The sequence below is a fragment of the Kogia breviceps genome, chromosome 10, assembly GCF_026419965.1.
Source record: "Kogia breviceps isolate mKogBre1 chromosome 10, mKogBre1 haplotype 1, whole genome shotgun sequence".
In the NCBI taxonomy this organism is placed as follows: domain Eukaryota; kingdom Metazoa; phylum Chordata; class Mammalia; order Artiodactyla; family Physeteridae; genus Kogia; species Kogia breviceps.
The window spans coordinates 4,579,109-4,592,774 of NC_081319.1; the positions used below are offsets into that span (position 1 = coordinate 4,579,109).

A 13,666-nucleotide genomic window follows, 5' to 3' on the forward strand; every position below is an offset into this window, starting at 1 on the left:
AAGGTACTATGCAACTGAGATACAGAAAGTATGAGATGTAATCCTTCAAGGTGCTCATTTTTAATTGGATGAAAGACAACCTTAATGCATAAAAAACTAACAGTACAGGATCTACATGCCAAATGTAAAAGTACAAGAACTATCACTGTGAGCTATGCAGAAGCAGAAATGACAGTGAACTAAACAGGAATGGCTTCCAAAAAAATGGACCTTCAGTAGGTAGGATCTTATCTTAGTGCCTATCCTGGAGGAAAAAAAAAAAAAAATCACACATCCCAAAGCAGGCATGTATAGGCAATATGTTTGTACTAACAGAAATGTAGAAATAATCTAAGTGGTTATAAGAAAATGGATAGGGCTTCTCTGGTGGCGCAGTGGTTAAGAATCCACCTGCCAATACAGGGGACATGGGTTTGAGCCCTGGTCCTGGAAGATCTCACATGCCACAGAGCAACTTAGTCTGTGTGCCACAACTACTGAGCCCGTGCTCTGCAACAAGAGAAGCCACTGCAATGAGAAGACCTCGCACCACAACGAAGAGTAACCCCTGCTCGCCACAACTAGAGAAAGCCTACCCGCAGCAACAAAGACCCGATGCAGCCATTAATTAATTAATTAAAAAAGAGAATGGATAAATAAACTGTTCTGTCCATACTGTGGAATGCTGTGTAGCAATTAAATAGTGGAGATCCATATGTACTGACAAAATTTTCTAAGTAAATTGAGTTTTAAAAAATGGATATCTTAGCTTATTTGGGTTGCTATAACCAAGTACCACAGATTGAGACGTTTATAAACACAATAATTTATTTCTCACAGTTCCAGAGGCTAGACATTCGAGATCTGGGTGCCAGTGTGGGTGGGTGAGGACCCTTTTCTGAGTCTCAGACTTCTTTTTGTATCCTCACATGTTGGAAGGGACTAGGGAGCTCTGGGGTGTCTTGTATAAGAGCACTAGTCCCACATGCCGACTGTAGCACCTCTCAAAGGCCCTACCTCCTAATAGTATCACACTGAGTTTTAGGATTTCAACGTAAGAATTTTGGGTGGACACAAACATTCAGACCACAGCAAAGGAAGTTTCAAATAATATGTATGGTATAATATTAGTTGGGTTAAAAAACAAACCAAGCTAAAAACAAACCTACAAATAATACTGTGTACTTTTATAAGTAAATAATATATAAATTCATAGTAAAGGAAGGTTAAACTGATAACAGTGGTTATAACAAGCATTTATAAATTACTTGTATAATTAAAAATAAAAGGCCCAGATGAAAATTTATGTAAACACAATTAGTGGTTACTTCTTTATGGTGAGATTATTAACAAATTTTCTTTATATTTTACTGTATTTTCTTTTTTTTTTTCTTTTTTTTTTTCTTTTTTTGCGGTATGCGGGCCTCTCACCGTTGTGGCCTCTCCCGTTGTGGAGCACAGGCTCCAGTTTACTGTATTTTCTGAATTTTTACGGGAAACATTTTATTGGAAAATGTTAAATTATAAAGAATCATAAGTGAGAGATAAGTAATTGACAAATAGTTAATAAAATTAATTTTCACAAAGTGGAATAGAAGAACGAGTAGAATTAGGTGGAAAAATCAGGGAGTTTATGGGTAAGGGAGATGGTTGAGGAAGAGAGAGGGAAATCCAGAATGTCTTAGAAACTTTTAAAGTTTTATAGAGTCATTATATTTTTAAGCCATTCTTTCAATATTTAATAAATATTTGGCCTAGTAGGTGCCAGGGTCCCTGCCCCTAAGGAGCTTATGTTTTACGCGGTCCTCTCACTGCTGTGGCCTCTTCCGTTGCGGAGCACAGGCTCCGGACGCACAGGCTCAGCGGCCATGGCTCACGGGCCCAGCCGCTCCGCGGCCTGTGGCATCTTCCCAGACCGGGGCATGAACCCGTGTCCCCTGCATCGGCAGGTGGACTCTCAACCACTGTGCCACCAGGGAAGCCCGGAGCTTACGTTTTGATGAAGGGGATGCAGACAAGGAAATTACAGTGTATTAAGGAAGAATCATTTAGTAAGGTGGAGAAAGAGGTCGTTGAGGGTTGATAGAGAAGGTTTTCCTGAAGGAGCAGAAGTCTAAGCTGAGATTTGGAGTTAAGTTGAAAGTAATGTGAGATGTCTGGAGAGGGAAAGCAGGGACCAGCACAGGAAACACCTTGTAAACCGTTTTAAGAACTTGATTTTATAGTGTTTAAATATTTCAAATACATAATCTTACTGGGTGTTCTTTGCAACATAGCAAACAATAATCATGTTGGTTGTTTGGTACTTACTGGCACATTATAAACTTTTCCTCCCTCCCTCTCTTCTCCCTTTACTTTTCTCCCTCTTGTATGCATTCAGTGCAGGTGATGCACGGCATGTGTTTTGCGGGGGAGAAATAAACGCAACTCCTAAAACATTGCTGATGTAATAAAGGAGGCAACCTTAATTTAGCATATTTAAAAGAGCCATGTCCAGTTCATCAAAATAAAAATGTTAATTTGACATGGTTGGCTGCTGTTTAAATCAGCCATTACAATGAGTTATGGAATTGAATACAATTAAGGTGTTCAAAAAATTTTTTTTTAATTTATTTTATTTTTGGTTGTGGTATGGTAGGTCTTCATTGCTTCATGCTGGCTTTTCTCTAGGTGCGGAGAGCGGGGGCTACTCTTCGCTGCGGTGCATGAACTTAATGCAGTAGCTTCTCTTGTTGCGGAGCACGGGCTCTAGGCGCGTGGGCTTCAGTAGTTGTGGCTTGCGGGCTCTAGAGCGCAGGCTCAGTAGTTGTGGCATACAGGCCTAGTTGCTCCGTGGCATGTGGGATCTTCCCGGACCAGGGCTCAAACCCGTGTCCCCTGCATTGGCAGGCGGATTCTTAACCACTGTACCACCAGGGAAGCCCAGGTGTTCAAATTTTTTAAATCATCAATATCTTTTGACATCTTACTACTTAATAAATTATACTACTTTCAGGGTTTTTTTTTTTTTTTTTTTTGACAGTGGCTTGGACTTTTGTAAATAACTTCACAAGTTACTTAATCTGTTCTTGGGTTGATAAAATATGGTATCTTATTGTTATCTATTGTGGAATTCCCAAAAGAAATTTATTTCTGCAAGACAGAACACTCATATCATTAAAGGGGCCTGAATTGTCGTAGGGAATCCTGAAACTGGAGATGTTATTTACTAAACTTTTTGAAAATAGATTTTTCTGTCTCTTTCCTTTGAACAGACTAACTGAAACAATCATAACTTCTGTAAAGAAAGAACCTATCACATTATTATTCGTTAATGATGGGCTGTACCCATTTGGGCAGTTTATAGCAAAATAGTTAACAAACATGTGCAATTTAGAAAGAAGGAATAAATGAATTTTTTTATAATCTACATTCCCATTCCACAAAGAAAAAATATTATGAAAAATATTCAAGCTTACAACATGTTGCCTTTTTAGTGTGGAAAAACTAAATTTTACTTATCACTTGATTTGCACCTCTGTGTCTTTAACTTGTGTTTTTTGTACTGCCTGGAATGCCCTTCCCCTTTTTTGTCCATTTGCTGAATTTCTATCCAGCCTTAAAGACTCCAACTTTAAGATTTTTCTTGTCCCACAGAAAGTTCATCTATCCCTCCTTTGTGCCACCACTGTCCCTATATTACAGCATAAGAACTTGATCACACAACGTATTTACCATTTTGTTCCACTACCTTCTGCCATTTTTCAGGCAACTTCGTAATTCCGTCTTACCAAAACTTTTTATCGTTTTGAGCAAAGAACTGTTCCAGGTGCCTTTTACAGTCTTTCAGGGAATTGAAATTTTTTCCATTAAGAGAATTTTGTAAAAACGAAAATAAATGGAAATCCAAAGGTGCAGTGTCTGCTGAATGTGACAGTTGAATCAGAACTTCCCAGCCAAGCTATAACAGTTTTTGCATGGTCATCAAAGAAACATGCGGTCTTGCCTTACCCTGATGGAAGATTATGAGTTTTCTGTTGACTAATTCCGGATGCTTTTTGTGGAGTGCTGCTTTCAGTTGGTCTAGTTGGGAGCAGTACTTGCTGGAATTAATCATTTGGTTTTCTGGAAGGAGCTCATAATAGAGAACTCCCTTCCAATCCCACCATGTACACAACATCACCTTCTTTGGATGAAGAATGGCCTTTGGTGTGGTTGGTGGTGGTTCATTTCGCTTGCCCCACGTTCTCTTCCATTCCGCATTATTGTACAGTATCCACTTTTCATTGCCTGTCACAATGTGTTTTAAAAATGAAATGTTTTCGTTACGTTTCAGTAGAGAATCACATGCGGAAATACCATCAAGAAGGTTTTTTTCACTTATGTGGAACCCAAACGTCAAATCGATTTACATAATCAAGCTGGTGCAAATGATTTTCAGCACTTGATTTGGATATTTTGAGTATGTCGGCTGTCTCCCCTGTGGTATGATGTTGATCTCAATTAATGTCTCGATTTGATTGCTATCAACTTCAACTGGTCTACCTGACCATGGAGTGTTGTCCAGCAGGAAAATCTCCAGCATGAAACTTCAGAAACCACCCTTGACACGTTCAGTCAGTCACAGCACCTTCTCCATACACTGTACAAATCTTTTTTTGTGTGTTTCAGTTGAGGTTTTACCTTTCTTGAAATAATAAAGCATAGGGCTTCCCTGGTGGCGCAGTGGTTGAGAGTCTGCCTGCCGATGCAGGGGACACGGGTTCGTGCCCCGGTCCAGGAAGATCCCACATGCCGCGGAGCCTTCGCATCTGGATCCTGTGCTCCACAATGGGAGAGGCCACAGCAGTGAGAGGCCCATGTACTGCAAAAAAAAAAAAAGAAAAAAAAAATAATAATAAAGCATAATATGCCGAAAATGTTGCTTTTTTTCTTCCATCTTCAGTATTAAAATGGCTACACAAAAATTCACCACTTTTTTTTTTTTTTTAAATTCACCACTTTTGATGAGGTTTTTTTTTTTTTAATGCATGCTGATGTGACAGCTGTCACAATACAATCTAACAAAGTTGTTCCGAATGAAGTTAGAGCCAACTAAGTGCTACTAGAGCCATCTTATGGAAAAAACCGAACAAACTTTTTGGGCTAACCCAATATGAGGAAGCATGATGTAATGGGAAAAGCAGTGTAGTGAAATCTGGGTATTCGGGGTTCTAGTCCCAATTCTAATACCAATTTTGTGATTTGGGGCAAGTTTGAAAATCTCTTTGAACTTTAGTTTCCTTCTCTGTAAAAGTGTAACTTGTAATACATGATGTTCAATAGTAAATACAAAACAAATATCAGTTTATTTTTAAAATGTGTTTACAGAGAATTTTAAGAATTAAGCTGGTATAAAGGGAGGGGCACGTGTTTTGATTATAGAAACCAGCTAAATTGGGATAATTATTTAAATTTCATAAGTTTTCATCCAAGGTGTTTCTGAATTTTTTTTTCAGTAGTAACAGTATAGTCCTAGTTTTGTCAAACAGACATGAATATGTTTATACATGTTCAGGAAGACATACAGTTCAATACGTTTTAATATTATCCTCAGTGTGGAGTTGTATGTGACGGATAAAACAAGGAGAATAAAATAATTTTTTTTCCTATAATGGTAATGAAGAAAAATTAAAACAAAATAAAAGACCATTTTATAAAGACCATTTGTGGCTTTGGAAGTAGATTATCTTATGACATACAGTAAGGAAAATGTAAGGAACAGGCTTTTTTTTTCTTTCTGTTTCCCAGTTTTACTAAGAACTGTTACCTATGGGGGAAAGCAGAACACAAGATGGCTTAGTGATTGATAATGATCAGCTCTTTTTCAGTCATGACAGGAACAAGGGTTCTTTTTTTTTTCTATTGAAGTATACTTGATGTACAGTAATATTACATAAGTCACAGGTGTATAATATAGTGATTCACAATTTTTAAAGGTTATACCCCATTTATAGTTATTATAAAATATCTACCCCTATATTGCCCCTCCCCCCTTCCCTCTCCCCACTGGTAACCACTAGTTTGTTCTCTACATCTGTGAGTCTGCTTCTTTTTTGTTATATTCACTAGATTGTTGTATTTTTTTAGATTCTAGATATAAGTGATATCATACAGTATTTGTCTTTCTCTGAATTATTTCACTTAGCATTAATAGCTGCTGGGTCCATCCATGTTGCTGTAAATGGCAAGATTTCATTCTTTTTTTTATGGCTGAGTAGTTTCCCATTATATATAATACTACTTAGCTGTAAAAAAGAATGAGATATATATATTTACCTCATCTTCTTTATCCATTCATCTGTTGATGGACACTTAGGTTGCTTCCTTCTGTATCTTGGGAATTGTAGATAATGCTGCTATGAACATTGAGGTGCATATATCTTTTCCAATTAGTGTTTTTTGGATTTTGGGGGGTATATACGCAAGAGTGGAATTGCTGGGTCATATGGTAGTTCTTTTTTTTAGTTTTTATACATGGTAGCTATTATTTATTATTACTTATTTTAGTCTTTTGAGAAACCTCCATACTGTTTTCCACAGTGGCTGCACCAATTTACACTCCCACAAACAGCATATGAGGGTTCCCTTTTCCAAGAATTTTTAATATAGCATCTATCGATAGGCTTTAGTGGAATCCGTGGACCATTTGGAATGGTATCAAAAACACTGGTTATGTCCATGAGTATGTCCATTCACTCATTTCCTGTATGTCACTCCAGTGACTGAGTCCATAGGTTTTAACAGATTCACAAAGAGTACATGATGCAAAAAGTATTAAGAACACTATGGACAGTTTTTATCTGCTTCTGCATAGAGTGTAAGAAGATGTGGGGCTTCCCTGGTGGTGCAGTGATTGGGAATCTGCCTGCCAACGCAGGGGACACAGGTTCGAGCCCTGGTCCGGGAAGATCCCTCATGCCGCAGAACAACTAAGCCTGTGTGCCACAGCTGCTGAGCCTGCGCTCTAGAGCCCGTGTGCCACAACTACTGGAGCCCATGTGACCAGAGCCCATGCTCCATAACAAGAGAAGCCAGTGCAATGAGGCCTGTGCACCGCAATGAAGAGTAGCCCCTGCTCGCTGCAACTAGAGAAAGCCTGCACGTAGCCAACAAAGACCCAATGCAGCCAAAAATAAATCAATTAAATAAATTAATTTATTTTTTAAAAAGAAAAGAAAAAAAAGAAGATGTGGATTTTTAGTCACAGACTACTGAAAATGTCATTGTATATTTGGGTCTTGTAGTAAGTAATAGGGAATGATTACAAGGCTGTTGATTTTTCTCTCAGTTATGCATTTTTATGTTTCCTGTTATTATTTTGTAACCTTTGATCTCGGTCTGCTATTCTCATCCAAAAAGCTGCCAGACTCCTCAAAATAGATGAAATTTAGAGATTGTAATCTTTCCCCTAACAGCTCAATTTATTGAGGATCTTTTCAGTTTTTTGTTTTATCAAGGAATGAATTGGATTCATGTGTTTGAATTACTTTTAACAGGTTTTATTGTATTTAAACAATTCCAGTTTTATCTTTATTTTAATAGGCAAAAACTGAGTAGGTTCCTCCTAGAATGAAGACACCATCCTTTTAAGTCTTCTTATGTGTATCTGGCACTTTGAGGATTTATACCCTGTTCAGTTATGATTGATATTTAATGTGTACTTGAGTCTGTAGACTTTTGACGTTTTTTTCTAATTCCTTTTCCTCTCTCCTTTTTTTTTTTTTTTTTTTTTTTTATGGTGGGGGTAGGGTTAGAAAGAATCTTACAGCAATGATCTGGGATTCTGGTTGCTGGTATCAGAAACACCTCGTGTTTATGTTTAAAGACACTATGTCTTGGGAATTCCCTGGCAGTCCAGTGGTTAGGACTCCATGCTTTCACTGCCAAGGGTGTGGGTTCAGTCCCTGGTTGGGGAACTAAGATCATGCAAGCCAAAAGCATCTCATTAATTCTTCTGCACTCGCAGGAGAAGTTTTCTGAATACTTGGTTTCTTTCTTTGTAGGCGAAAAACGGAGGTACTGGTACTCTTACCATTAAAAAGAAAACACAGAATTCAATTTCTCTGTCAACCTACTTTCCACTTCGAATTAAATTTCAGTCAGTTAGTTTAACTGTTAGGTTACATTGCATACTCTGAACCCAGATATGAAGGAGTCTTCACTTTCATTCAGAGCTGTTCATCTGATAGTTTTTGTAAGCTTTGGAATTTCACAAAGTTTAGTTAAATATGTGCAATTCTTTTCCATTTAAAGTTTTTTGGAATAAAAATTTCATATATGCGTTTTGGTTAGAGTAATTTTTTGGAGCCTTGGCATCCTGCTATTTGTTTGAATTTGGTACCTCTTTTCTCCTCTTCCTAAGGTGCTGTGAAATGTGTGTGTCATATTTTAGGTGAACTTTTAAAAATTGTGCATCATATTTGGTGATAATTGGAAACAGTAGTGTGTGATATGGGCATAGTTGAGAATAACCATTGCTCAAAGATCTATCTCTTTTTAAATTTTATTTATTGATTTATTTAATATTGGATGCATTGGGTCTTCGTTGCTGCATGCAGGCTTTCTCCAGTTGCGGTGAGCAGGGGTTACTCTCCATTGTGGTACGCGGGCTTCTCATTGTGGTGGCTTCTCTTTGTTGCAGAGCACGGGCTCTAGGCGCACGGGCTTCAGTAGTTTTGGCTCGTGGGCTCTCGAGTGCAGGCTCAGTAGTTGTGGCGCACAGGCTTAGTTGCTCCATGGCATGCGAGATCTTCGCGGACCAGGGCTAGAACACATGTCCCTTGCATTGGCAGGCGGATTCTTAACCACTGCGCCACCAGGGAAGCCCCAAGATCTATCTTTTCGAATTCATTTTTCATTTTTCTCACCTGAAGAAAAAATTTAGTAACACTATATGGTTTACTCATAATATTGAGATTTTAGAGAGGAGATCCCTGCTTTACTTATCTGAGTTGGATATTAATACATATTTCACAGGGTGGTTTGAGAAATCATTGGGATGAAAGATGTTAAGTACTCAGCACAACAACTGCATATAGTAGGTTCACTTCAGAAAGGCTGTATGTAGCCTAACATGTCATGCTCACAGAGAATTGAGTCACTGGAACAGGAAAAAATTAATATATGCCAAAAAGTTCTGCCTTGGTCAGTTATTAAATTCATTCAGAAGTAATGAAAAATTCGGAGAGGAGCATATAGAGTGGACAGTTTCATTAAAATGAAGCTTTATCCTTAAATTTGCTGTCTGGAAGCAGAATCAGATAGAAAGAGACTAAATGATAAAATATTTTTTTATCTTTGGAACTGCCCTCACAGTTGACATTTTTTCATACCTTTTTTACCTGCATTAATTCAGTCTGAGCTATTCCTTTTGTGTGTAGATTTTTAAAAGTTACATTGTTCTAATGAGAGCGGGAAAGCATCTCAGGAGACAGTTTCAATTTGTTTAACTTTCTAACGAAGTTGAAGTCACCCTCGGAATAGGCGTCTCTGCACCTGACATTCCTGCCCCAGGCCGGCCGGACCCCTCCCTGTGAGTAAGAGGAAAGGCTTGGCCAATTACTTAGACAAAGCCGGACGGCTGCCGAGCCGGCGGGGAGGAGTTTCCTTCTCGGAGTAGGGCTTCTTTCACACGGTTTCGCCCAGCAAGATTACCTGCAGCGGAGGTTCAGTAAGGGTTGTTGTCTTTGCCGCGGACCCCCTCCACTGGGAGGGGTCGGGTGGGAGGAATCGTCGCGGTTGCCAGTTTCTCCTGGAGGCAGATGCCTTCTGACCCCAGCGCCCCGGTCCTCCTCCCACACAATCAGGTCCGTCCCCGGAGTCTCAGGTGGCACCAAGGCGGCATCCTAGGCTAATGATTTGGTGGAAAGGGAAGGGGTGGTCCTTCTGCCTGGACCCCTCTCGGCTGACTCACAGGAAGTGCTAGCAGGGCCGGGCACTGGGCGCAGCAGCTCCAGGATTCCGCCCTCCCCGCCGCGTCTGCCGCCCTCTCCCTCCTACGTGGGCTTTGCAGTATCTCCTGTAGAACAATGAAGGGCTTCCAAGTTTGCTAAGACTCCCAGGCACATTCTTTGGACTTCTGTGATAGTCTTCAAAATGTTTTGCCACCGACTTTTACAAGAAGCTGTTTTTTAAAAAGCCCTTCCCTTCGTGGATTGCTTTGTGTGAAGATTACTCAGGGTGACGATGGTTCAGCGGTTTAGCCTCAGGAGGCAGCTATCCAAGGTGGGTACCTTGGGTAGCTTTGTGTGTGTGTTAAGGGGAAACTCCACCAGCTTTGGCATGGAGAGTCTCCTTTTTCTCTAGAACTGTTCTGTCAAGCCTGCCTCCTCCGGTGCTAAGGAGGGACAGAGGGAGGAAGCGCCGCCTTTTGTTCTTTGCTCAGACAGACACAAAGGTTTAAGGCTGACTGCACTGGGAACCCCAGATTTTGTTCCCCTAAAACTAGAGCTATCATCTGTGAATTTGCAGGAAGTTGTAGTCTGCTTCTCAGTTACAGTTTTCAGAGGGTGTGAGTGAAGGAGAGACTAGTGGGTAAAAAGTGCATGTTTAATTAGCAATTCATGTAGCAGCTTTTGACCAAAATGAGAAAGCTTTATTGGTCTTTGGAATCAGTGCTTTCATACAGAGTTTAATATTAAACTGGGGAAAACTACCATAAAATAGTTCAATAAGCACGACCGGCTTGAAAATGTTAACATGAGTGGTTGTATTAAGAAACTCGCTTGTTCCTTCATCAAGGAGTGTGTGAAAAGCAGTAACCCGAAGGCTCAGGAGTCAATTTTTACAGAGTTGTGCTTCAAAAACAGGTTTCACGTGTGCAGCTTTGGGGGAAAACTTCTTTTAAACTAAATCAAACTTAAATTAAAAGAAAAAAGAAAGAAAGCAAAAGCCCTCTTAGAAGAAGGGCTGCTGATTTTATGAATCAGCCCTGGCAGTGGACCTCTGTTGACGCAGTCCTTGAGCTCTCTTTTTAAGTGAGTGCAGAAACTATGGAAAGAGGTGTGCTGAGAGTTGAGCTTATTTCAAAAGCCCATTCTGTTTTTTAAAAGCTCTGTTTTTAAAATGTAGCAGTTGGTGGCTAAATTGTGTCACAGTTCATTCTCTGCAGACAGAATCTTAAACAAATAGTAAATCAGTAGACATTCTACACTTCCTTGGTTGTTAGTCAGAATTGTTAAATCCTGAAATGCGTTATTGTCTTAAGGGGAAACCTTTAGTTCCTCACAGGTGACCTCAGTGTAGGATGTGTGCATTCAAACAAAAGTGAGCAAAGCTCTTGCCTTCATCCGCATGTCCAATTTCATCTTTTTTCTTGCATCTCCAAGCCTAACAGGCACTTTTTGGGAGTATTAGAGTAAATTTTCCTTCCTTCCCTTCTCCTCATTCCAGGTGTGTGGGTGGGGGTGAGGGGGCTGGGAAGCCTCTACATTTCTCCTAAACAATAAAGAGAGTCATTTTTGTTTCTCCTTCACGTGAACCTCTGATCACGTATTTTCAGATATATAGTACAACTAAAAAGGGCAAGTTGTGTAGATTGTCAGGGCAGTGACCTTTCTGCTTAAGAATGTTTGAAACAAGTGAGACCTAGGTGATAAGTTTCTAAGTTGAAAATAACTGCTTTCTAGGTATTTCTCTCCCAATTATTTTGTGAACTTTTTTTTTTTTTTTTTCCTGTACGCGGGCCTCACTGTTGTGGCCTCTCCCGTTGAGGAGCACAGGCTCCAGACCCGCAGGCTCAGCGGCCACGGCTCACAGGCCCAGCCGCTCCGCGGCATGTGGGATCTTCCGGGACCAGGGCACGAACCCGTGTCCCCTGCATCGACAGGCGGACTCTCAACCACTGCGCCACCAGGGAAGCCTTATTTTGTGAACTTTTAATACTCTTTTCACTCTGTACTGTATGCATGACCGTGATTTATGGGGGGGTGGGGGAAACACTTTTAGGGGGATCAGGAGCACATCTTCTCTATAACATGAAGAAATAAAAGGTACAGATTATGTAAAAAGACTCCAAGAGGTGACCTTTTAATTCCTTTTTCTAACATCCCTCTCCATTTTAACGTGATTTCTGGGTCCTGAACTGGATGGTCAGGACCAAATCGAAGGAAATTTGTTTCCTATCAAGAGTCCTTAGCATAGTAATGAGTTGAAAAAAATTCAGTAATGAATTGAAAAAATAATATTCTTAATTGTTTCAGTCTGTATGGCACTAAAATAAGGAGGAGAAACTGAATAGTTATGTTAAAAAATTTTTTTTAACTACAGTGAATGCATTGTGCCTCTATTCTGTCTTTTTGGCTAAATCCATGTTACCTGAAAACAGAGGCCCTGTTGTACCCCAGTGCATGGTATTTCTGGCACACGTGGAACACTGAAAGTGAAATTGGTTTTTTGCAGGTCAAAACAGTTGAACAATGACAATTTCATATGATTCCAGCTTTACGAACAAGTGTTTTTGCCAATAAGAGATAATCTCCCACAAATGTAGACTTGTCTTAAGGTGATCTCATACTTATAAAGCAATTTCCTATTTTGATGAGAAGAAATACTCATGTGATCATCTTTAAATTTTGTTGGAAATTTTCTGAAAGAAAATATTTATAAATGTTTGCAGTGATTTAAAACCCAGTATCTAATTTAGATGGTTTTTTTTCCAACAACAAACTTCTATTTATTCCTTAGCTGCTTTTTATCTTTAAGTTTGATAGTCATGTTTACTTACACTGGATATTTCCCCTAGAATATTCAAATGATTCCTTCAGGCTAATGGATATTGACATCTGAACTAAGTAAAAAGGAGGAAGTAAATTAAATAGATGAAGTAAAAATCTTCATTTTAAAAGCTAGATGCTCAGTTATTCTCTTTGACCAGATCCCAGTTACCTGACTCCCAGAAAAGTTCCTTTTCCTTGCCATTTTAGATTATTTTCTTCCTTTATAGTTTTCTCACATGTGACTTCAAAATAGTCGCTAAGGAAAGCTATTTCTTTCTTCCCTAAGTCCTCTTCATGAGCCAGCCGAAATAGTCTGAAACCTGCCAGTTTGGACATTACATGTATTTCTCCTAATGATCCTTAAAGTTAGGTGGTATCAGCTTCATTTTGTCATTAAAGAAACAGGTTCAGGGGCTTCCCTGGTGGCACAATGGTTAAGATTCTGCTTGCCAATGCAGGGGACACGGGTTCGAGCTCTGATTGGGGAAGATCCCACGTGCCACGGACCAGCTAAGCCCGTGCGCCACGACTACTGAGCCCACATGCCACAACTACTGAAGCCCGCACACCTAGAGCTTGTGCTCCACAACCAAAGAAGCCACCGCAATGAGAAGCCCATGCACCGCAGCAAAGAGTAGCCCCCCGCTCGCTGCAACAAAGACCCAACGCAGCCAAAAATAAAATCAATAAATAAATTACTTAAAAAAAAATAATAAAATAAACAGGTTCAGAGAAGTTAATTTTCCCAAGATCAGCCAGAGGCAGACTCACGTTCAAACTTAGGTCTAACTCCAGACCCATTCTGCTTCCCCACACCAACTACCTCCCTAAATTTCTGGTGTATTAATCAGTTTACTCTCATGGACTATGATATTTCTCCATGCTTATAGAAAACAATGTAGTAAATAACTTAGGTAACTTCTTTGGAGCAGCGCTTTTCAATAGGGCTG

At 39.7% G+C, this 13,666-nt stretch overlaps 1 protein-coding gene across 13 annotated transcripts in view; it reads left to right on the plus strand.

The window, feature by feature from the left end:
• Positions 1 to 13,666, plus strand: part of TMCC1 (transmembrane and coiled-coil domain family 1) — a 243,240-nt gene that overhangs the window by 109,688 nt on the left and 119,886 nt on the right. Inside the window, exon 1 of one of the 13 annotated variants that reach the window (XM_059076890.2) lies at positions 9,598 to 10,224. The exons of the other annotated variants lie outside the window; for them this stretch is intronic. Coding sequence (XP_058932873.1) covers positions 10,186 to 10,224 — 39 coding nt within the window. The 5' untranslated portion in view covers positions 9,598 to 10,185. Of the gene's footprint in view, positions 1 to 9,597; positions 10,225 to 13,666 lie in introns of those variants that run through there. 13 annotated transcript variants of the gene reach the window in all.